Raw genomic sequence first — 23,577 nt, forward strand, 5'->3', positions numbered from 1 at the left:
ACGAAACATTAAATAGAATATTGCATATAGAAGTATAAACAGAAAATCAGTCAGTTGCCTGCAACTGTTCCCTAGCATTCCACTATCTGTCATAGGTTGTTGCAGTAATTGAGGCAACATCTATGATGCGGCATGGCAGATAAGTTTTAACACCAAAAAAATACTCATTTTGACCCGATCTACATCATTAGAACAATGTCAAAAAGATTGAAAAAACTGCTCTGAAGCGACAAATAATTGATTTTTAAAAAATGAAGAGTTGAATTAAAAACACTTAATGATTAAGATAAGATTATTTTGCAAGTGCTAAAATGAACTATATTAATGAAATCTATTTTAATAAAAGTATTATATGTTAAACTGATTAAAAGAGAAGCTCTGAAAGGACAAATAATTTAATTTTTTATTTTATATTTTATTTTATTAGTGACACATTAAAAAATTTATGGAAATTTTTGCGGTTTCCTTTCATTACTATAGACGAGAGAACATCAATTATAAGAAGAAATAAGTGAAAAATGTAGATTAAGAAAAATTTAGAGTTTTTTTAAAAATATAACTAGAAAAAGTGAAAGTTAAAAAAAAAGTTACTTTGCATGCTACTAATGCATTTACAAGAAATAAAAAAACAGCATTATCTTTAATTTAATGTATAAGTAAAGAACTATTTCTTGAATTTAATGCACATTTCATTTAATCATAAATATTCTCATTATTTAATCTTAACATCATTTTTGGTTATCTTTATAAAATTATTGCATTCCAAAAAAAAAAAAATGCTTTTTCGAGCATGTTTTGTAACTCTTACAATAGCGTTACTTCTAAATATTTCGATATAATAATGTTTCTCCATTTTTAAGTGAGTTTTTTTCACACATCCGAAATATTTCACAATTTTATTCGGTTTATATAAGAAGACTTTCACAGGAAGGAAATTAGAAGCAGAAAACGTTCCATTAATATCACCAAATATGCAATGAAAGCAACTATTTATTTAAAAGTATTTATTATAAAAGAATTGAATTAAAATTTTCAGCACAACTGAAAAAAATTAGAAAGAATGAAAAATGATGATGATGTTACAAAATTTTCTTTTATAACTAACGATATTTTTACTTAAACTTGAAACTAAACTTGTAAAGCAAAATCTAACGAATGAGAAACTAAACCACTGATATTTTACGTGCTGTTACGTGTAACAAAAATATATATTTGAATCCATCGAAAGAAAAATAATTTTTTTTTTGGTAAAATACATTTTTGTGTCTGATTTCGTAACTTAGACTATCGTCTATTAATTATCGTATTGATAATCTACCTTTTCAACTATTAAAGCTGCAAGTTAATACGTGCAAATCTGATCATTAGTTCAAAAGTTTTTCAAGAGTACCGTTTCATGAGTTCTGTCATAAAACTTTGAATTTTTAGGCGTAAAAGTTCCATATTCAAAGTTAAAAATTTTAAATTGGGTATTATCTAATTTTGTAAGTTTCCTGTATGTTTGTTAGTAATGTCAAGTACTGTAGTACCATATACAATAGCACGAAATTTTATAAACGTTACATCTCAGGTGACTGGATGCGTTCAGATGTATAAAAAGATAGTAATTAAAAAAATTAAAAAAGTACACAATTTAAAATTTTTAAATTGTGTGTACATTTCTGATTCAAAATTATTTCCTTAACGTGTTTTATAATATATTTTTAATGATATTTCATTTTATAAATAAAATTTTAATAATGTACTCACAGTAAAAATTTGTACAACATTTGAGGAAATTAACTTGTTAACGCGATAACATTAGAAAGAATACTACGCTTGCGATTATGCTATATGCACAGTTAAAAAAAGAATAAAAAGAATAGCAACATGATACATTTTTATCGATAAATTTTCATTATTAGTTTGCATTTTAAAATTTCAAATTATTTTTGTTCTGAAATAGGTGTTTCATAATAAGTTTTTGTTCAGAATAGTAAGTTTTCAAGCAAGTGTCTGTTTTTAAAGTCTAATCTAATCTTCTTTTGCCCTCTTTTGAATATCAAGTTCAGCTTTTGTTTATTTATTTGGAAAAGGAAGAGTACGTAGAAACATTTAATTAGAACGAGCTCAGACTTAAAGATATGAAACAAGTAACTTAGAAACCTAATTGCAAAGTTACAAATTTCAGAAAGAAGCGTGAGCATTTTTTAAATTTGCATGTTTACAATTATGTCTCTTAAAAATTTATAAATTTATAAATATTCAAAACATTAAAAAATATAAAATTTCCGATTTCGAATTTTACAACTGTTGGAAAAAATGTTGTTTCAGCCAACCTTTGAATCATTAACTGTCGAATCATCGAAATTGAATCATTAACAAAGAATTTGACCTTGAATATTTATAAAAACTGTTAAAAAAATATTTGATAAGGGATGGAAAATTTTGTTGAGAATTTTTATAAAAAAATTTGCTCTGCGAAGTACAGTTAAAAAAATGTATTTTAAAATGTGTTGGGAAATTTAAGAAATACCATAGATACTTTGTTAGTTTGTTGCATAAACCTTTCATTTACAAGATGTAATTAAGGAATATTAAAGCTCTCTCCATATTCTAAATTTTATTTCGAAAAAAAGTACTTCCCTGCTGCTCAGAATAAATGTAATAATTCTAAATCAACGCTTGGAAAATAAAAAGTTAAATAATAATAAAAAGTAGGTAATATTTGGCATTATGTATAAAACGATATGTTTCGCTTCCTGTATGTTTCGCTTTAAAATAAATAAGAGCAAAAAATTTGCCATAATTGCACTTTTCTTTGATAAGAGCTCTTTTTGACAGAACACAATCGCATTATTATTTCTTTAATTTGATTTGTTAAAGAACATTCGTCTTTTTCATTACGAATCCTTGTTCCAGGGATTTGAGATAAAAATCTTTAAAAAAAAAGAAAAAAAAAGTCAAACAAAAGCTTTATTTTCATATTATTCTTTCTTAGAATATCTGTGGGAAGGAAAACTTATTTCCGTGCATCGTTATCGGTGTAGGAAGAAGGCATGTTGAAATCGAAACCACACGAAGTTAAAAAAGAGTAGAACTGTTTTCTTGTGAGAGAGGGAACACAAATTTTAATGTTTCAGAACTTCTGTGGACAAGACTCTCTCAAGTTGAGTAAAAGAAAAACATCTTTTTGCAGATAGCGTAAACGAGACTAAAAACATTAGAGAAGAACTGGGGTGCTTTTGGCGAATCTCCAACTGAATCTCTTCTCTAGTTCTTCACTTAAAACAACTTGATAGACTAGTTGAAAGAGCGGCATGTAACGTCTTATCTTTAATTACTCATGGATCGCCAAACGTATAGCGCGAAAATTGTTTTTCTCTTGACTTGCGCATGTCTGCACTTGTGTTTTAGCTCTGTTATTAATATTGAAGATAATGGTTATAAAGGCATTGTTGTTGCAATTCACAAAAATGTTCCAGAGGATGAAGAGTTGATAGAAAATATAAAGGTAAATTTCATATTTAATTATTTATTATAATATTCCTACGCCTTTTTAACAAATTAAATTTCGTCATTTTTAATTATTTAGATCCAAATATAAACAAATAATTATTCTAATAATATGGAAATTTACATTTACTTTGAGATCACGTAATTTTATCTATTCAATCAAAAAGTTCTAAATACTTATGGATTAAAATGTTTTTGGATTAAAATTCATAAGTTTGGATTTTAATCCAAAATTATTTTTATTTTTCAAAATTATATCAATAGTGTAAAATTGTTTTGAAATCCTATTTTCCAATAAATTCCTTTATTCATAATAAGTATTTGCATTCAAGTATTGCATTCAAGTATTGACAAATTATAAATAACACTTAAATAATATATAATAATAGTCAAAAAGTCAAACTGGTTGATTATGGTTTGATGTATATCAAAACGATTATGGATTATAACTAACTTATGTTTTTAAATTGTTTAACTTCATCACAATTAAATTTAAACATGAAAATATGACAGGTTTGTAAATCTTTGTATCACGCACAGTAGGTTGCAGTTAAAATAAAGAATACGAAATTTTAAAGTAATTTTTTAAGCAATTATCTTGTTTCCGTCTCTTAATAAGTATTTCTGAAAATAACTTGCTTCTTTCAGAAAATATTTGAACTTAAATTATCATATTTTAAAAATGCACATTTAAAACATTATGTTTTCACTGACATTAAAAACAAAAACGTATTGAATATGAATTATGTGAAAACAATTAGCAAGTTTTTGAATGAATTAAGCCAAATTAAAGGACTTTGAGATAAAATTTTTAAATTTATTTTTAAAAAGGACGGTAATTCGGAATTGTTTGAAGTATTTTAAAACTTCTTACAAAAATACTTCACGAATAAAAGTAATATTTTTAGAAAGTAATAATATTTTTAAAATTAATATTTTTATTTTTGAGATAACTTAAAACAATATGCCTTATTAACAAATATCTATAATTATTAAGCCATACAATAATTTTTAAAGTCATACATCATCTTTAAATTTAGATACAAACCTAAATTTTCACTAATTGAAACACAACTAATAGCATAATTTTTTAACTGTAAAGAAAAGTTTTAAAACATGTAATTTTAGAATTGAAATTAAAAAAGCTAAAATTCATTAGTTTTGGCTCAAGTTTTTGAGAAATTGATGCTGAATTTTTATTATAAAAAAGGCACATCACTATGAAAATTAAATCTGAGTAAAATCTTTTAACAATTTCTCTCAACATTTTTGCAATCATAAAACGGACCTTGATGCTTTTGATTTCTTCTTCAACACGGTAATAATTCATCAAATTTTCTTGACATTTTTGCTCTTTCTTATCATAAATATTAGTTTATGACACTTGCAGATGCTTTATATGATTTTAATCAACATTCTCAAAATATATATTAAAGTTGGTGACTACAGTCTATTTCAAACAAAATTAATGTCATTTGGCGTCACTTGCGATTTGTTTACAGTTAAAAAGCAAATTTTTACATACATACTTAATGTACAAGCGCAGATTATCAAAAATCATTATAAATAATTAAAAAGTCACTTCACTGCTATAAAAAATCAGATAAAATTTTTTAATTATTTTTAAATTTCTAATTAGTTATTAAAATGTACAGCAAAATTGGATGGCCTTCACAAAGGTGAATTATAGGTCTTCGGCATTATTTTCCAAATGATTTCAACTCAGATTGCAAAGTTTTAGTAATTTTTAACGCAAATTTTTTATTACATAAAAAATTTATTAATTTATTTTTGATTTTTTTTTCTAAATGAGATATGCAAACAGTTTTCAGTAAGCAATTAAAAATGAATTTTCGCAACCGTATTAACTTCTATTATTAGAAAGAAAACTTTAATGAAACTATGTTTACTAAAGATTATTCATAGTTTTATTACACTGTAAAAACTGCTGTGTAATATCTATCCAAATATGACGTTGAACAACACAAAAAATTGTGTGAAAGAAATCTTCATCCCTGGTTAACACCAAATCGCACGTTCATATACAATTTAGAGGATATATATTAAATTTAAACAATTAAAAATTAATAATCTTACACCAAATTCTCATACTTTCCCCTATACGAGAATTATTTTCACTTCTAAAAGCACCAATGTTGGCGCACTTTGAGTTTCCAAAGTTCAAGAAATGTGAAGTATATATCATGAGTAGTTTGTTTACAATCTAGTAAGAGGTGGCGTGAGTTTATTGTTATTTTCAACACTGTTATTCCTCAAAAGAAACACAAATTTCAGTTGTAAAATAAGGATAATTATATTTTAATCTTTAAATCTCTGAGAACTGTATATTTTATAATGTATAATTTCTTTCGCTCAGTTAAACATAGTTTGAATCCATCCTAAGATTCTCTCCGTTCTAAGATGTTTGATTTACAAACTAATTTTGTTTGAACAGCATATACATATATGTATTCTACATATATGTATATGTTGTATGTACATATATGTACATACAACATATACATATATGTATTCTAATTAAAAGATTCTAATTTTATATTGTATTGTAAAAATAACTTAACTTATTCTTGTGTGTACCGTATCTTACTGTAATTATAAATTTTAGAGTTATTAGGTTACAAAAAGGGTCTAATTTACATCAAGTAGCGTAAAAGAACATTGGTGTAGTGAAATTCTAGATCCAAAAGTTATATATGGCGTTTCACTACACCAATTCAGTGCAATGTACTTGCAACTATTTTTAGTGTTGAGATACACTAACATTACACATTTACATTGTACTTAACAAATTGTTTTTTTTAATTAATTGAAAAATAGGAAACAAAACTCTCTATTTAAACAGCTAGTTTCCATATATTCTATATTTCACTTATTACACTTTAAAAATGACAAAAAGAGTGTATGATGAAAAATTAGTTTATATTTTCTGAAATGTGAATACTTTATAACATCTTTTCTTTTTTTAACAATAACACCACGAAAATTAAGAAAAGGTTTAGTTATAGAAATAATTAAAACAATTTTAATGTATAAATTTTTTCTTTGAGTCTACAACGTAATTAATTTTCGTGGTTCTTAACATTTAAAATGGTGGTAACTACTTTGCATCAAAAGTGCTGTTCTGAAACACCAGTAATGTTCCTTTACACTACTTGGTGTAAAGCATCAAGCACTTTGGTGACTCCACATTTTGGTATTTGTAACACTAATATTTCTAGTTCCAGTAATACTAAATACGCATAAGAAAATAAGTTAAGTTATTTTTACGATACACTATAAAGTAAGAATCATTAATTAAAGGTGCATATATACACTAATTCACTAAACGAAATTAGCTTGTAAATTAAATATATGCGCAGCACAGAGAGAATATTAAGATGTATTAGAAGTAGGATTAGCTGAGCATAAAAGGATAGAATTTATACATTATGATTTTTTTTAAATACAGTTCAAACAGATTTCAAAAAATAAAATATAAATAAGATTATTACACAACTAAAACATATTATACATGTTTTAAGGACGAACTTTTTTTTCCGTAGATACATAGCAGAATGAAAGAGAACAAAAACTCACACCAATTCGTATTCCATTTGTAAACAACAATATACTGACGATATCCAAAATGTCCCAAAATTGGTGTTTTCGGAAGCTTGAGATTTATTTACATCCTTTGAAAACTCAATTTGGTTTTTATTTGAAGTATCTAAAAACTCAATTTGGTGTTTATTTGAAGTAAAGTGTATCTTCACACAATTTTCTAGGTTGTTCACTATTAAATTTAGAGAGATATTATACCACAGTTTTTGCAATATACTTTCAAAATTATATTTTACTAGATATTCTTTTACTACTCATTTGGTAGAAACTCAATGATTCCTTTCAAATGATTTCACAAAACCACACACATAATTTTTTTTTCATAACAAAATCTATTTCACACCTTAATTCTTAATCTCAATATACAAGCGTTTAAAAATTTGGATAAATTTTTGAGTCTCGCTTGAAATGTCTCTCTCGTTAATTCGTTCAAAATAATTTCTTTGAAGAGAGATTCATTTAATATCATTCAAATCAGTATAAATGAAATCAATTTATTTATTTAAATCAATATAGGTAAAATATTGATCACAATTCATGTTCTCTTTCTCTGATTAGAGGGTAAATTAAAACTGTAAGTTTATTGAAAAAAAAATGTCAAACATTTTTATATATATTCTAGCTATTTACCTTCAATTTAGATATTTTGCGTCATGTTTTTCTATAAATATTTGCCTTCAGTGCACGAAACAGTTAAATAAAAATTACTTTATACATTTTAAAACCTTTTTGAAAAATGCATAGCATACTAATTCTTTTTTTCGAAAGTCTCAAAACTTTCTCTCAAAGTTTAAACGCTATTGCTTCTGTCGTATTTGGTGCTAAAAAAATTCTTTTATCATGAAAACAAATACTTTTTAAGCACAGCATTAAAGATTGGTCTCAAAAGAGCGTATCCCCATTAATGCTTCATTTTCCTTTCTTGTCTGGAAAAAAATGTTTTTTAGCTTAGCTTTCAAGAACATAAAAGTTGAATTTTTATAGATGGTATTATATGTCTTATTATGTCATCGTATTATATCATCATACTTTTAAGGAAACAATAATACTATATTTCTTAACTTAAAGAGTATAAATTCTATGAAACAAACTATGTTTACTCAAAAAACAAGCTCATTTCAGGCTATATATATTCAGCTCCCAGAAACTTATTTAGAAGCCATTTCTCTTTCAGTCCAAAATTTTGTTTTTTTTTAACATCAGCATGGCTGATTAATAAGAAAACAGTATTTAATTTAATATGGCTTAGAATAAAATTGCACGATTAGAATGAAATTGAGTTTCATAAGTACTTCTAAGATGTAATGAATACTAATTACTTATAAGTACTAATATAAGTACCTAATAAGTACTACTTGAAATTAATAAGTAGAAAATAAATAAGTATAATAATCCTGATAAAACTAATAGTCCGTTTCGAATTCCTTAATCTACTTTCGAAATTTTACAACATTACGAACTGTATAGTGAATTAAAAATTAAATTTAATAAAATATATATTTATGTATCCTAATAAAAATAAAAATATCATGATTGAATTTAGCCTAATTTTTTTTAATTAAAAATTAGAATAGATTTTCACGTAATAAAAATTAATTAATTGCAATGAAAATCCTCATAAAACTAATAATCATTTTGAGGAGAAACGAAAATCCATTTTCAATTTATCTAACATTTTCCAATGACAACAGCTACTCCCCCAATTTCAAATATAAGTTCATTTTATTTTATTTGTCTTAGAATAAAGTTAAATGCATCATAGTTTGATATAAAATATTTAAAAATAATAAATATTATAATACATTTAAGTACAATAAATAATAATGAATAAATATAAGAGATCTTATAAAAATAGTCAACTTTTTTAGATGAGAATTTATGAAGTAATGATGTTATTCACGTTTTCCGATCTTTTTCTCACTAGTTAATGACTATTTAACCTTGAATATTAAGTGCTAAAAAGTGTACTGAAGAATATTGTTATCTAGTGAAATTTATGATACTTTTCCACTTTAACTCAATAGAATTAAGCTGTTAAAATTCAGTTCACACCTTCGAAAATGGATACATCTCTTTTAAGATAACTACAGATTAAAATGTTATAGCAATAAATTCTAATAGCTTTTGTCAATTATTTCGTTAATCTGAATTATCCTTCCTCAAACTTAATATTAAATAATTGCCTTAACTTAAATGTTAAAAATCAACCCCTTTCACCGTTAATTAATTTATTAGTTACATGTGTGCATTATTTACAGTATCGTTAGAATCGATTTTGAGATTTAAATAAGTACTAAAAGGGTAGAAATAATTTAAACTATTTTGGGTTGTGTTTCAGTTGTTGTTGTTGTAGGCCATTAAGGCGATTGGTGTGATAGTTCTTATTTTCCAGTGGCGGCAGTCTATGGCCAAGAATTCGACTTCTGCTACCCCCCTAATTCTCACCCGTTTATAAGGCGGACCCATTCATGCATCCATTCATTCATCCACAGATATTTATTTTGACCATAACCAGAGAACGATAAATCTCATCAGTACCCCCAGAGGTATTGATTTGTTATGGGAACATGGAGGACTTCGTGACTCGACAAATTTAACGTGTACCACTCAGCATTTACTACACAGGGAGTCTCCGGTGGACTGGATTCGAGCTCCCGTTCTCACGAATATGAGTCCGGCGCCCTGCCAATCTGGTTATCCCGGCCCAATATGTTTGAGTAAAGTGTATAATATTTAGTAAGAAGAAGTTATCTACATTTTGAATGTCCATACTCATTATAAGTTTTTGAAATTCTGCACTTTAAACAAAAACACTATTTTTTTAATATCCATTATTTTTATTTTCTTTTAATTTTTGATACATTATTTTATTTATATGATGGCCTTTTAGCTCTCCTTTAATACTTGCATTGTAGCGTACGCATAAAGCAAAATTGATAAGATCAAACCATTCAAAGAAGCATTCGAAATTCATATTTGATAAAAAGAAAACCTTTACGAAACAAAGATGTATGGATTATTGCTTTCTTTAAGGAAAAAAAAAGACAAAGGTGTGAAGACAATAAGTTTGTTTTTCTTAGAGGAGAAATTTTTTGCTCTGGAACCATCCTAAACCCCTTAAAATATTCGATTGGGATCAATATAGGATCAAAATAATATGGCATAAAATCGGTTGCTTCATCAATAATTGTTTCAGAAAGCTTTTTTTTTTTTTTTTTTTTTTGTAAGTGAGGGAGACTTTCGATGATTTTGTATAATTAGAAATTTGAAATTTGGGTCACTAAAAAAATTTTTTTTTGCGAAAAGTATTTTTGTCCGGAAAAATTTGCGGAATGTTATCGCTCTAAGCAAGATTGTGCGAACTGTAAACATTATCCAATATAGACCAATAGATGGATGGAACGTTTTCCTGGTACAAGTGGGCGAATTTGCTTTCACTAAGGTACTTTGATGTCAATCTAAATATTTATTTAGTTAGGTGAATTTTGACAGCATGAAAGTGATTTTTGACACTTGCCAACTTCTTCACCTCGCTGTATACGAAGGGTTACATTGGATTAAAATTGGAAACTGTATGGCTTTGAATGGCCGATTTACGAGAGTTACATACATAGTTAGTATAAGAATGATTTTGAATAAAAACTGTATGCATTGCTTACATTAGTTTGAGAAAAGATTTGAGCTTGAAAACAATTCTTAAAATGGGAATCATGCCAATTCATTTGCTATAACGATTTCGTACATAATGCTGTTACTTTTACTGTAAATAAAATGAAAATACTTTTAATCGTGCCTCGAAATTCATAGTTTAAAACTTAATGAGAACTTATGATAAATACTGTATATAACTTATGATTTAATCAAAAATGTTTATTAAAAATGTTTAATCAAATATTTTAGAACATATAACTCATCTGAGTTACTAAATTCAAATTATTTTTCTGTTTAATTTACTTTGATTAGGTATATTTTGAAGATTATTCCAATTTTCGTACATTTAATTAGTGCTACTTAAAATAGTTTCAAAAATACATTCAAAAGTTGAAATTAATTTAATTACACAAGTTTTTGTAAAAATCATTTGTTCAAACTAGTTCTTACTGTTGAAATAAAAACTTAGTTATTGTGAGAAATTAAGTTTAATTAAAAATTTGATGCTTCTAAGCACTAAATATTTTCCATTAATAAAATTTATATGTTTATTTATTATATAACTCTCAACTCTCGTTTCTTTTTGTAAACGTATGTTTTTTTATGTACAATCTTCCAAACTTCGATTCTACGATGCATGAAGTAGTGAATAAGTTTTGCTATTCATATATACTACAGTTTGAAAAAAAAACATGCCTTTGTATTATTAATATATATTAAGTGTTGTCATTTTATACAGGATGTTAGGAAATGAGCAGTCTCAATAGATATTTTTAGAATCCTTCTCAAAATCGAAATAAAAAAAGGAGTGCACACATTAGAAGTTAATAATTAATATTAAAGTTATGAAACAACAACATATAAGCCTTACACTGATAAGGACTTCAAACATATAAGCTTGATTGATTGCCGGAGAAAACAGAGTAAAGTTGAAAAATGATTAATAGAAACACCTTCAAGTTTTAAGAGGCAATCAACTTGATTTTGTTGCTTTTCATTCAACCTTTTTCCCAAATAATTCGACGAATTTCAATGATAGGTTTTTTCGTTCCTTTGTGTGTACTTTTTTTACTTCAGGTTCGACAAGGATTCTAAATATATACTATGCTGGAGAGGTCATTACTGAATAGATTGTATAGTTATGGAGCAGTAAAGATTTTCATTCGCGTTTGATACATCCTGATATTAAATATTCTATAAATGTTCCTTCGCCTTTTTTGCGTACACACGAAGCATCCAAATGAGAACAGAGTATAATTTGTATTATACGTATGAATAAAGCGAAACATCGTGAATGAAGTGAAATATCGTGAATAAATCCTTTAACAAATTTTTATTTGAGCTTCCTTCGTATTTTTTAAAATTATTTTTGCTTTATTCATAGACGAAGTATTAAATTGATTTTTTACCCCTTTTTTCTTTTGATTAAGCCACAAGCTAGACTCTTAAAACGTGCTGATACAAATATAATTAAAATACTAAATAAAAATTATTAACTATATATCTATCAGATTTAAGTTCTCCTGACATTTTACATTTCCTAAAGTTGAATACTTTCGACAAATTATAATATCATTTAACTTTTACATTGTAAAGATATTATCTATGTACTATCTCTTATGCTAATAAATTGCACTTAATATTTTTTTTCTCTTGAAAATAACTCAGTCTTAATGTAAAAAAATCCTAATTGAAGGGAAAAAAATCTTTGGAAATGCATTCATTAAAGATAGTATAATTACACAATATTATTCATTATGTTAATGTATTAGAAATGTATATCAGACATTTGATACTCTTTGAATTATGGCTTGCATTTATTTTTGCATAATGATTCTTACGACATTTTGTATTATTTCAAGAAAGAGTTGTGTTTCTGTTCTCAAAAAAAGAAGGGAAATGATTATGTCCTCTTCCTATTAAGGATGTAACTGATACCGCAGGATCTCAGACAAAAGATAAAACCTTGAGAGAAACTTCGAGAAACTATTTTCTGAATGTTCAATGAAATAAAAGGCGAATATTCATTTTCTTATCTCGTTAAACAAATCATTATATTAAAAACTGTTCAATGATAGATAATCATTAAAAGATATCAATAAAAGAAAGATATCAATGAAAAAGTGCATAAAGTTTATATTACAAAAAAATTACAAAAAAATTATATAAAAATTTTTTTATAGTTTTTACATAGAGGTAATCTGAGGTATCACTTGTTATTAACATTATAAAATATTGATTTTTTTTCCATGGCTCTTCTGCTATCGTCACACGAAATAAAACTTTTTAGGCTATAACTATTGTGAGTTTGTAACCAATATTTATAACTGATTGTGTTTGCCTATATTTAGCTCTCTGCTCTAATTATGAAAATTAAAAATTTTGCTAATTACTTAAATTGAAATTTGAGAGAAAGATTTTTCGGAGTATATAAAAATGAAAACAATAACTGGAAAAGGAGATTTAACTTTGAACTGTACAAGATTTATAAATAACCTGATATTATAAAATACACAAAATTAAATAGAATGCATTGGGTGGCCCACGTGATTCGAATGAGTGATGACAAAACAGTTAAAAAGATATTGCTTTTTAGACCAGCTCGAACAAAAAAGCGGGGAAGGCCGCGGTTGAGATGGGCTGACTCGGTAGAGTCTAATTTTTTTACAATCAAACAAAAGTAATGGAGATCAAAGAAAAATCGGAAGTCGTTATAGGAAAGTCTTCAGAGGAAGGCATTGGCCCTCACTGGGCTGTCTGGTCAACTATGATGATGATGATGCAAATTATGAAAGTGGCGTAAATGTCAAACCACAGTTCATTCAATGAATTTGCTTGTAACAATTACTTGTTTGAAATGAATATATAATTTTGAACTTCATTTTGAAAATAATTTTGGTGCTCCTTAGAAACAAAGAGAGTTTTAGGAAATTTAAGTATGTATTTTTTACAGTATAAAAATGCGCTTATTGTTCGCATTATTAAATTTCAAACTTTTTAGCTTAGGGGAACTAAACTTGATTTGAAGCATTTTATTTTAAAATTGGCTAAATCCACGGAAATGTTTGAAGAAACGTAAAAAATATCCATCTTCCAAACACTGACAAGCCTATTTTATCTAGTAAATAGCAAATGTCTCTAATCTAGTTAGGAAAAGCTTTTTCTTTTTAAAAAAATAAGCTGATCTTTTTTTAAAACGAAGTCACTCATTTATAAAGTTCCACCAAAGAATTATCTTCTCAAATATGTCAGGAGTTGACAAATAGGCTTCATTTATCTGATAAAGTCAGTCATACTCGCACAACCCTTTAAAAGCGAGGGCATAAAGCAAATGGTTAAAAAAAATTAGATTATTCTTGGCTGCTTGATAAATCTTAAATATAATTCGTCAAAAAAAAAAAAAAAAAGATATGTGGGAAATTATGGTTCAGACTGAAATCAGAAATATAAAAATCCAAAAACAGTGCATGAGAAAATCTACAATTTATACATTAACTAATGAGTTAACTAAAGAATAAAACAGTAATTTTTTATAATTGCTCTTCAAGATTGCATTTTCACGGAATTTTTAATCCTACCGTGGTATAAAAAATTACAATTACGAATTGAATCTTTTTCATTTAGCGTTAAAGAACAAGTAAAATAAATGTCTTAACTAAGCTCTTTAAATTATTTCAACAGTCTCGGTTTTCTTGATTGTTTTCAAAAACTTTTAAATCGTAAAGTTAGTTGTAATAATGCAATATAAATAATACAAAAAAAATATTTATAACACTAAAATATTTTGCACGAAAGCGAAATCATTATATTTTATTTGCATTGCTTTGGATCACAATTGCCTTTATCTTTTTCAAAGGAATAGTTAAAAAGATTATCAGTATAAATAGTTATATAATAGATTATCAGTATGAGCTTAAAAGGAAATTAAACTTTCTTTTACAGAATAGAAAATTCGAATGATCAATTTATAAAATTAATAATATATCTCTTAGATCGAAATAACGCAGTACAACTATAATGATTTGGAGCAATTCTTGTTATAAAAAAAATGTAAAATAATAATATTAGAAACATAATTTGCAATAAAAAAGAAATTAAATAAGAGAGTATTTTTTATCTAAAAAGAAACAATCATATAAGGATCAATATTATAAGTTTTGAATTTATTTACTATAGCAAAGTCACAATTTTACTCAAAGATACGCAGTTAAGTACCATACCATAAGCGATAATAGACTTTTTTGTTAATTCATTTGATCACATAAATCATGGTTTCAATTATTTTCATTTTTTTCATTGCTTCTTAGTGAATTACTACATTCTCACCGATCTAAATTAAATTTGCTGTTTTCCAAGTTTGAAACCAAGTAAGAATCCTGTATTAAAATTAATTTCAAAAAATGGAAAGTGGGCCATAATTAACATAATAAACAGAGAGTCTTTTCTTCGTCATTAAATTATAAAATTAACATAAAAGAAACTTAAAGGAAAAAAATTGTTATGCGCGAGTGATATTTGGAATGAGGATCCTCAAGTTCGAATCCCGGAGATGAAAAGTCGATCCGTATACTGCTCTCAACTCCCACCGACCACAATGCTAATGTAAAAAATTCTCAGTGGTAGACTGATTATGTGTTAGAATTCCATTGCCATCAGGTAAACCTTGAAAAGTTTCACTATTCAATTTTCCATGTAACGCAAATACTGGTGAGTTTCATCAAAAAGACCTCCACCAGGGTGATTTTTGTCCGAATTTCTTAATCTAGAACTTTCTTTTTCTTCAGGATTTGATTTAAAACTACAAGGCTATGGAGTTCAAAATTGATAGCCAACAGGGATGCCATTATTCCAAGCCAGCAGGACAACAGGGATGCCATTATTCCAAGCCAGCAGGACAACAGGGATGCCAAGATCGGCTGTTTAAAGCCGACAGTAAATTAATATTTAGAGGAACAAATGAAAGGGTCTTCTGCTACGGTTTTTTATTTAGGATACCTTAAAGAGAATAACATTTGTGGAAAAAATCATAATTATTTTGTCAATTACAATATAAAAATTGTATTTTTGTGAAAACTGCAAAAGACTAAAATTTAACTTCTGCTTTCAGTAATTTATATAGATTGCTTCATTTAATGTTTAATTAAATATTAATTGTATCTCATTAGGTCTTGTTTTCAAGAGCATCCACTTTCCTTTACAATTCCACAAAGAACAACTTATTCTTCAAAGAAGTGATCATTGTTGTACCTCCAACATGGACAACAAAACCAGAGTATGAAGCCCAACCAGGAAATTTTTTTAGCAATGCCCACGTACGAGTGGATACACCTAATCCTGAATATAATGATACACCATATACATTGCAAGCAGGAGGCTGTGGTGAACCGGGTCAATACATTCACTTGACACCTTGGTTTCTGAAAGAACTACAAGGAAAAACAGTTGAAATGTTTGGAGCACCAGGTAATATATTTTCCACCTCAACTTATTTTAAAGAGTAAGAATGTATATAATCATTAAATAAATTATTATTCAAATTAATAAACATACCAGTATTCAAAGTAGAATAATGATCTAATCCAGTGGTTTCCAACCCAGAAACCAGTGCTCAGAAGTGCACCGTGGGCATTCGTAGAACTAGGCCGTGAACGTTGGTTGAGGATCTAATATATATATATATATATATATATATATATATATATATATATATATATATATATATATATATATATATATATATATATATATATATATACATATATATATATATCTATACACCGAAGAGCCATTACATTATGACCATCCTGCTAATAACATGTAGGACCACCTTTAGCCCTCAAAACTGCTAGCACCCGCCGTAGCATTGATTCCACAAGGTGCTGATTGGTACTCTGAGGTATCTGGTACCAAGCGCTCACCAACTGGTCCTGCAATTCCCTCACATTGCGAGGGGGTAGCGTGGTAGCACGAATTTGGTTTTCCAAGTAGGACCACAAATGCTCTATTGGATTGGTTAGCTTAGCTTAGAAGTAGATTGTAGATTTAGCCTAAATCTTTCTTTTTCACATTAAGTGAAAATTTTAACGGAAAAATAAATTTTAAAAAGCATTTCACCTGTAAAAATATCATTCACATCTTAAAGAATAATATGGAAATTGCATGAAGCCACCAGATGACACCGATAACACGGCACAATGACGAGAGTATTTGAGAAGCGTATAGGAAAATGGTGGCAAAGAAGTGAAATTGTTCACAAACGTTCTGCAAGCCCCTCAGTGTCTTAACCAAATAGTTATGACACAGGGATACATGTGAATGATATTTCACGCGGTAGAATCATCGGCTACCTGGAATGCGATGTACTCAAAGTATCAGAGGAACTTGGAATTATCAAAAGTGTCATCTCTAGGCTTTAGCAACAATTGGAAAAAAGATGATGGAAATGTCAGTAGACGCTAAAATGAGTTACAACGCTGAATGAAGATTGATATTTGACAGTAACTGCAAAAAGAGGCTGACGGATTACAGCATCCGACCTGCCTCGTCGAATGTCTACAAACACGGGTACTACAGTTTCACAGCAAACCATGTATAGATGTTTGGAAAATATTGGAATATATTGGAATATTGGAATATATTGGAATATTGGAATATATTGGAATATTGGAATATATTGGAATATTGGAATATATTGGAATATTGGAATATATTGGAATATTGGAATATATTGGAATATTGGAATATATTGGAATATTGGAATATATTGGAATATTGGAATATATTGGAATATTGGAATATATTGGAATATTGGAATATATTGGAATATTGGAATATATTATCAGATGTGTTCCACTCAGGTCAACTCACTGTCACCAGTGATAAGCCTGGAGTAGAGAACATGCATGCCTGACATCGTCACATGGCTTGTATGATGTTTTTCGACGAGTGTAGGTTTAGCTTGCAGTCTGATTCATGTCGGACTTTGATATGGAGAACGCAGGGCACTTGTTATCACCAAGAGGCTCCGGAACACATCTGCATGTTTTAATCGGAGCCATGTCAGGCCAAACTTATACAGAACACAGCATTATATTTAACACAGTTATCCATACAGATTGCTCCAGAATAATGTCATATCATTTTAGAGCAATCTGTAAGTTTGTTTAGGGGTGCCATGGGCGCAGAAGTTGTGTTTACGAATGACAACACCCACCCTCACAGAGCAAACAACGTAAGCGAATACCTTCAATCTGAGAATATCACCCGTATGGAATGGCCAGCATTCTCCCCTGACTTGAATTCGCAAGAGCATGTGTGGGCATGCTTAGTCGACGAGTTTCAGTCGTCAAACACCTACAACCTGTGTACCAGAACTTCGGAGAGAATTAATTGCCGAGAGAAATTATCTTCAGGAATCTATCTATCAGGAAATTATCTGAGATCAATTCGATAATTTGATACTCAGCATGCCTAGGCGTCTTACGGACTGTATTTCATCGCATAGGAGGCATGCAATGTATTGACCGTCATACCAACCATGTAATACTAAGTTTTGGTAAAGGATATATTTTTATAACTGCTTCATTGAACAAATTATCACTTGCTCGTGATATATCATAATTAACACAATAAAGTCATGGGCAGAGCTCATTTGCTCATGGTCAAAGTATTCACCAGGCATATTGGCGTTTTAGGTTCGGTACCAGCTGCGGCAGTGAATGAGGATATAGACTTCAAGGTAATTACTAATTTTAACGCTCTACGTGAAAGAAAACCTGAATCGTGAAATGTTTCGGCCTCCAAGGTTTACTAAGGCCACTAAGGTTTTTTTCCGCAGTGACAGAGAAAAAAAGTGATGATGAAGGAGAGATAAGACAAAGAGAGACATTAATTGGGACAGTGCTAATTCTTCAAGATTCTTTTTCACAGCTTTTTTTTAATTTGGTGATATTATAAGTTTATAATAATTAGCATATATTGCTGCCTTAAATCTGAAAAGTTAAATAGTTTACTTTCTTACTAATAGTTAAATAGTTAGATCTAGGAGTAACTAAATTAATGTTTTTACTTCTGATTATGCGTTAAGAAAAAAAAGTTTTATATTAGTACTTAAAAAAATTAAACTTCTAATCTAGGCTGTTGTTAAAAAATTCTATACACAGCAATAATTATTTTACAGTTAAAAAAAATTATTTTCAGTGAATTTTTATGATATTTTTTAGGTTGATCACTATGACTCTGAGTAACGACGTACAATACAATATAATATTAATAATGATAAATTCTTTGAATAAACATACTTTTTTCTTCGACAAACTCAGATTTCTCATCCACTGAATATGGAAAGTACCAGCAATCTGCAAAACATAGTCTCAATAATTAAGTCTAGAAAGGGATCGAAAATTTGATTCCCTTAATTTATTATTATCAAGTATGATAACAAAACTTTTATTAAATTTAGTTGTCTCCAATTTATATTGAATGATATGCCCTTCAATAATAAAAGCAATAAAAGTCTGTAACATAATGAAAAGTCACAGAAATAATTGAAGTATCTGTTACGGGTGATTTTATTTAGTTATTTTGTTTTCAATTTCGATAGGAACAAATCTAATGCTTGAGGAAATCTATTTAAATCTTACGTTTATGTATTTCTTTCAGTACAATAACCTCATTTTGTAATTTTTGGTGAATATAATGTAATTATCTGCTTAGCAGTTATCTGCATATTATACAATTATCTGCTTAATAATGTAATTATATTTAGCACAAAATATTTGCTTCTAAAAATAAAACAATATTCGGCCTTGAAAATCTGAATTCTTGAACAGATATTTCAATCACCGTACATAACACATCAAGTCTTACTTTTTTAAAATCTATTTCTTATAGTTTACGTCTACTAACACAGATCTTTTCAATAGGTATGGTTTTTCACTACATAGTTATTCACTAAAGCAATTAAGCTCTTTCTGTTGTTAGAGTTCTCACAAAAAAAATCTTGAAAGTTTAAATTTGCTGAGGAAAAATTTATGTTTAACACCCACGTTTAATCAAAAGTATACGTACCTTAAATGCAAAAATATGTAAGAAAGTAAAAAAAAATTTAACCTTAACAAAAAGCCTTAAATGTAAAAAAAATTTTTTTTAAATTTCCAAAGTTATTTTAATCGGTGTAGAGGTGCTTTCAAAACAGTGAAAAATGTTGCCTTAAAGTTGTACAGTTAAAAATAATTTGTTCTTTAATTTACAAATAATAGAAAATTTTATTACATTTAGATAGATTTCATGAAGATTTTATAAAGATTTAAGAGAAGATTTCGTTACAAGATTTAATTACAAGTTTTTATTTCTAATAAAAAACCTGATATTTGCACCTAAAAATCTTATGAAACTTCAGAAACGTATTTTATAGGATATTTTCATATGATTCTAATTGAAAAAAGTGATTTATTTCTTTTCCAGCTGCATAACATGCGTTGCTCCTTTTAGAAACTTGGATATTTGAATGTATGAAATCATCATTAAATTAAGTAACTAGATCTTTTAACGCATAATAATATTATGATTCATTCCAATACAAATATCTCCTCAAATACCTCATGACTGAATTTAAATATCATTCGAATATACAACAAGGCAATTTAACTTTACATTATTTAATATGCATTATTTTCAGTTTCTAACAAAAAGACTTTCTTAGTTTTGTATGACAGATATTTTGAATTCTGAGAGAAATTTCGGGGGAAGTAGTAAAATTATTTTAAATAGGTAAACAATTTTCATTTCATTTAGTATAGATTTGATTTAAATTACTAAATTTGCTTCACTTATAAATTGTTTTGAATTCAGACTATAACTGAGATAATTGCTTTGAATACCTAATGATATCTTATTGTTCATTGGTAATTCATACTTAAATCTCCGTTTCAGACAGTGAAAGAGTTCTATTTTCTTCTTTTTAACATCTTATACTATTAAAATCTGCATTTATTTTAATTCATGTTAACCTAAAGAGAGTTACATTGTTAATTGTTCATAGGTTATTCGTGCTTAAATCTTCGTTTCAGACAGGAAAGCAATTCTACTTCCTTTTATGTTAAATTAAGGAGAATTATATGAACGCGATTTTTTTATTAATTTAGGTTATTCATACTTAAATCTTCGTTTCAGACAGTGAAAGAGTTCTTTTTTACTGTTAAATCTTGTACTATTAAAATCTGCATTTATTTTAATTCATGTTAACCTAAAGAGAGTTATATTGTTAATTGCTCAACCGTGATTAAATCTCCGTCTCAGACAGTAAGGCAATTCTACTTCCTTTTATGTTAAATTAAGGAGAATTATCTGAACGCGATTTTCTTATTAACTTAGTTAGGTTATTCATACTTAAATCTTCGTTTCAGACAGTGAAAGAGTTCTATTTTCTTCATGTTAATATCTTGTACTATTAAAATCTGCATTTATTTCAATTCATGTTAACCTAAAGAGAGTTATATTGTTAATTGTTCTTAGGTTATCCGTGCTTAAATCTTCGTTTCTGCCAGTAAAGCAATTCTACTTCCTTTTATGTTAAATTAAGGAGAATTATATGAACACGATTTTCTTATTAACTTAGTAACTAATTAGAATTTTTGAATATTTTTTTGTTTCATTGAAATGGGTTGTCATAACCTTAGATACTGAATTTTAAACTTTAGAAATGAAGTATTTTTAAAATTAATTAAAAAGTTATAATAAATATTTTCTGAAAAACGCAATCGTAAAAGTTTAATTTTGACTTTTCGATTCAATGGAATATATTTTAATGATTAAAATAAAAAAAAAAGGAAAAATATATTAATAATTTACTTAATAAATTACGTTAACCATTTTCCGTAGATTAGCATGGAGGAAGTAAAGTCCATTTTGCTTAAAGACTTTTGTTTCTTCAAAGTTTTCATTCACTCTTACTTGAATGATAAAATACAATAATGTTTCACAACTATGTTTTATTCTTTTCTAAAATACCCTTTTATTTTGTTATATAAAACTTATTGAGAAATATACCATTTTGAATGGAAATACGCAGTAATACAAATTCGATATAAACATTCAATATTATTCATCCGTAACGCAACACCTAAAGAACTAGACGTTAAAAGACTTTTTTTCATTTTTTGATTTCTTTTGTCTGATACTAAGCGACCTTTATCCTACTGAAATACTATTATGTCTTGGCATATCTCCACCGCATTTCTTCAAAAGCTTTTTTTAACCTTCAAACAGTTTTTTTACAAGTGATAAACAATGTTTGATTAATTAACTATTTTCAAACAGGCAAAATGCATTATTTAAATTTTTATCCTACTTTTTGTCATCTAAATAGTAAAGCTGAGGAGTGAGAAAAAGTTACAAAATGTTCGTGTGATTCATTAGAGTATTTTTTTGCTGTAATATAAAACAAATAGGGGAGGGGCACAAATTATATCTTGAACACCTTCCAACTTTTGAAACATGTTTTTACCCTTTAAATGAATGCATCTAGAAATTTCGTGGTTTGCCTTATTTAGTATACAAAAAAGCTCTTTTTTGATCCTTTATTAGTTGGTTTGACAAACACTATTTGCAAAACTAACTTTGATTAAAAACATTAATTAATAAACATTATATTTTTATTAATAACCCGTCAAATTATCGCCATTTATTAATAATTATTAATATTATTAATATAATAATTTTTTAAGTTAGTTTTTAATGTTTATTACGAAATAAATAAGCACATTTTTTATTATTAATAATAATAATAATTAATAATTTATTAATTATTTTTTATTAATAAATAAACATGATTTTTCCACTAAATTTGTTATAATTTCTGAATCAATACTTAGCTTTACATTCAAATATATCCCTGAACTATAGAACTTTTCAGTTTGCTTGGAGCTTCTGAAAAGAATGAAATAGTCAAAAATTAAAATTAAGCAGTTGCAAATTTAGCTGTTATCTGAGGAAAATTAAAAAATTCTCTGAGGTATAGCAAGAAAAATAAGAATTAAAACATGTATACAGACTTGCAAGAGTATACGATATTATTTATTAAAGCAATTGATAATTACATAAAATTTTGAGAGTTTTTCTGAATTACACGAATTTCGGTCGTAAGTTTAAAAATAATTGATAATATTACTGAAACTTAATTAAAAGAAACACATACGTACCAGGTAAATACCAATAAAATGTTAAATATTATGTTTGGATATTACTCGGTTTATAAGCATTGTAATAAAGATATAAAAGATGAAAAGTAGTTTAAGGTAACAAATGAATATCAGTAATTAACAAAAACTTAGCATGTTAATTTACATGTAACGAATGAGGATATTTAGAATTATATATAATACAATAGTAAGGTAAAGATTACTAACAATATATTAACTATCTTGTCAAAACCTGATGAAACATAACTACAACAATATAAAAAAGAAAAAAAGATGGGGAAAAAATCGGACTGACATACGGAAAAATAATACATAAAAAAATGCATGATTTACACAAAAATATTTGATGACCCTTTGATAAGAAAATACAAATATAAAAATTAAGCAGTTTTCCATCTTATGGAAATAGTTTCCTTATGTACCAGGAAATTGTAAGGGTCTGTTAAATAATGATCTGGAGAACCTATATTTCTTCGCAGGTGCTCTGTTTTTAAGTAGGTTTGTTTAAGGTACTTAGGAAAGTTTCCAATCATTTATAAAGTAATAATTTCTGGTTTATTAAAATAATGATAAAAAGGAAAATCTTTATTTATCAAATAAAAAAAAATCA

General features: G+C 27.3%; 1 protein-coding gene across 1 annotated transcript in view; it reads left to right on the forward strand.

Annotated features, from left to right (window-relative positions):
• Positions 1-3,032: 3,032 nt before the first annotated feature.
• The window catches only part of LOC107455467 (calcium-activated chloride channel regulator 1), a 40,647-nt gene continuing 20,102 nt past the window's right edge, over positions 3,033-23,577 (forward strand). The window contains exons 1-2 of the mRNA XM_043040301.3: positions 3,033-3,493; positions 15,933-16,230. Coding sequence (XP_042896235.2) covers positions 3,326-3,493; positions 15,933-16,230 — 466 coding nt within the window. The 5' untranslated portion in view covers positions 3,033-3,325. The remainder of the gene's footprint in view (positions 3,494-15,932; positions 16,231-23,577) is intronic.

Source organism: Parasteatoda tepidariorum, chromosome 11 (genome assembly GCF_982258835.1).
Source record: "Parasteatoda tepidariorum strain Cologne lab strain chromosome 11, Ptep-v5.0, whole genome shotgun sequence".
Taxonomy (NCBI): Eukaryota; Metazoa; Arthropoda; class Arachnida; order Araneae; family Theridiidae; genus Parasteatoda; species Parasteatoda tepidariorum.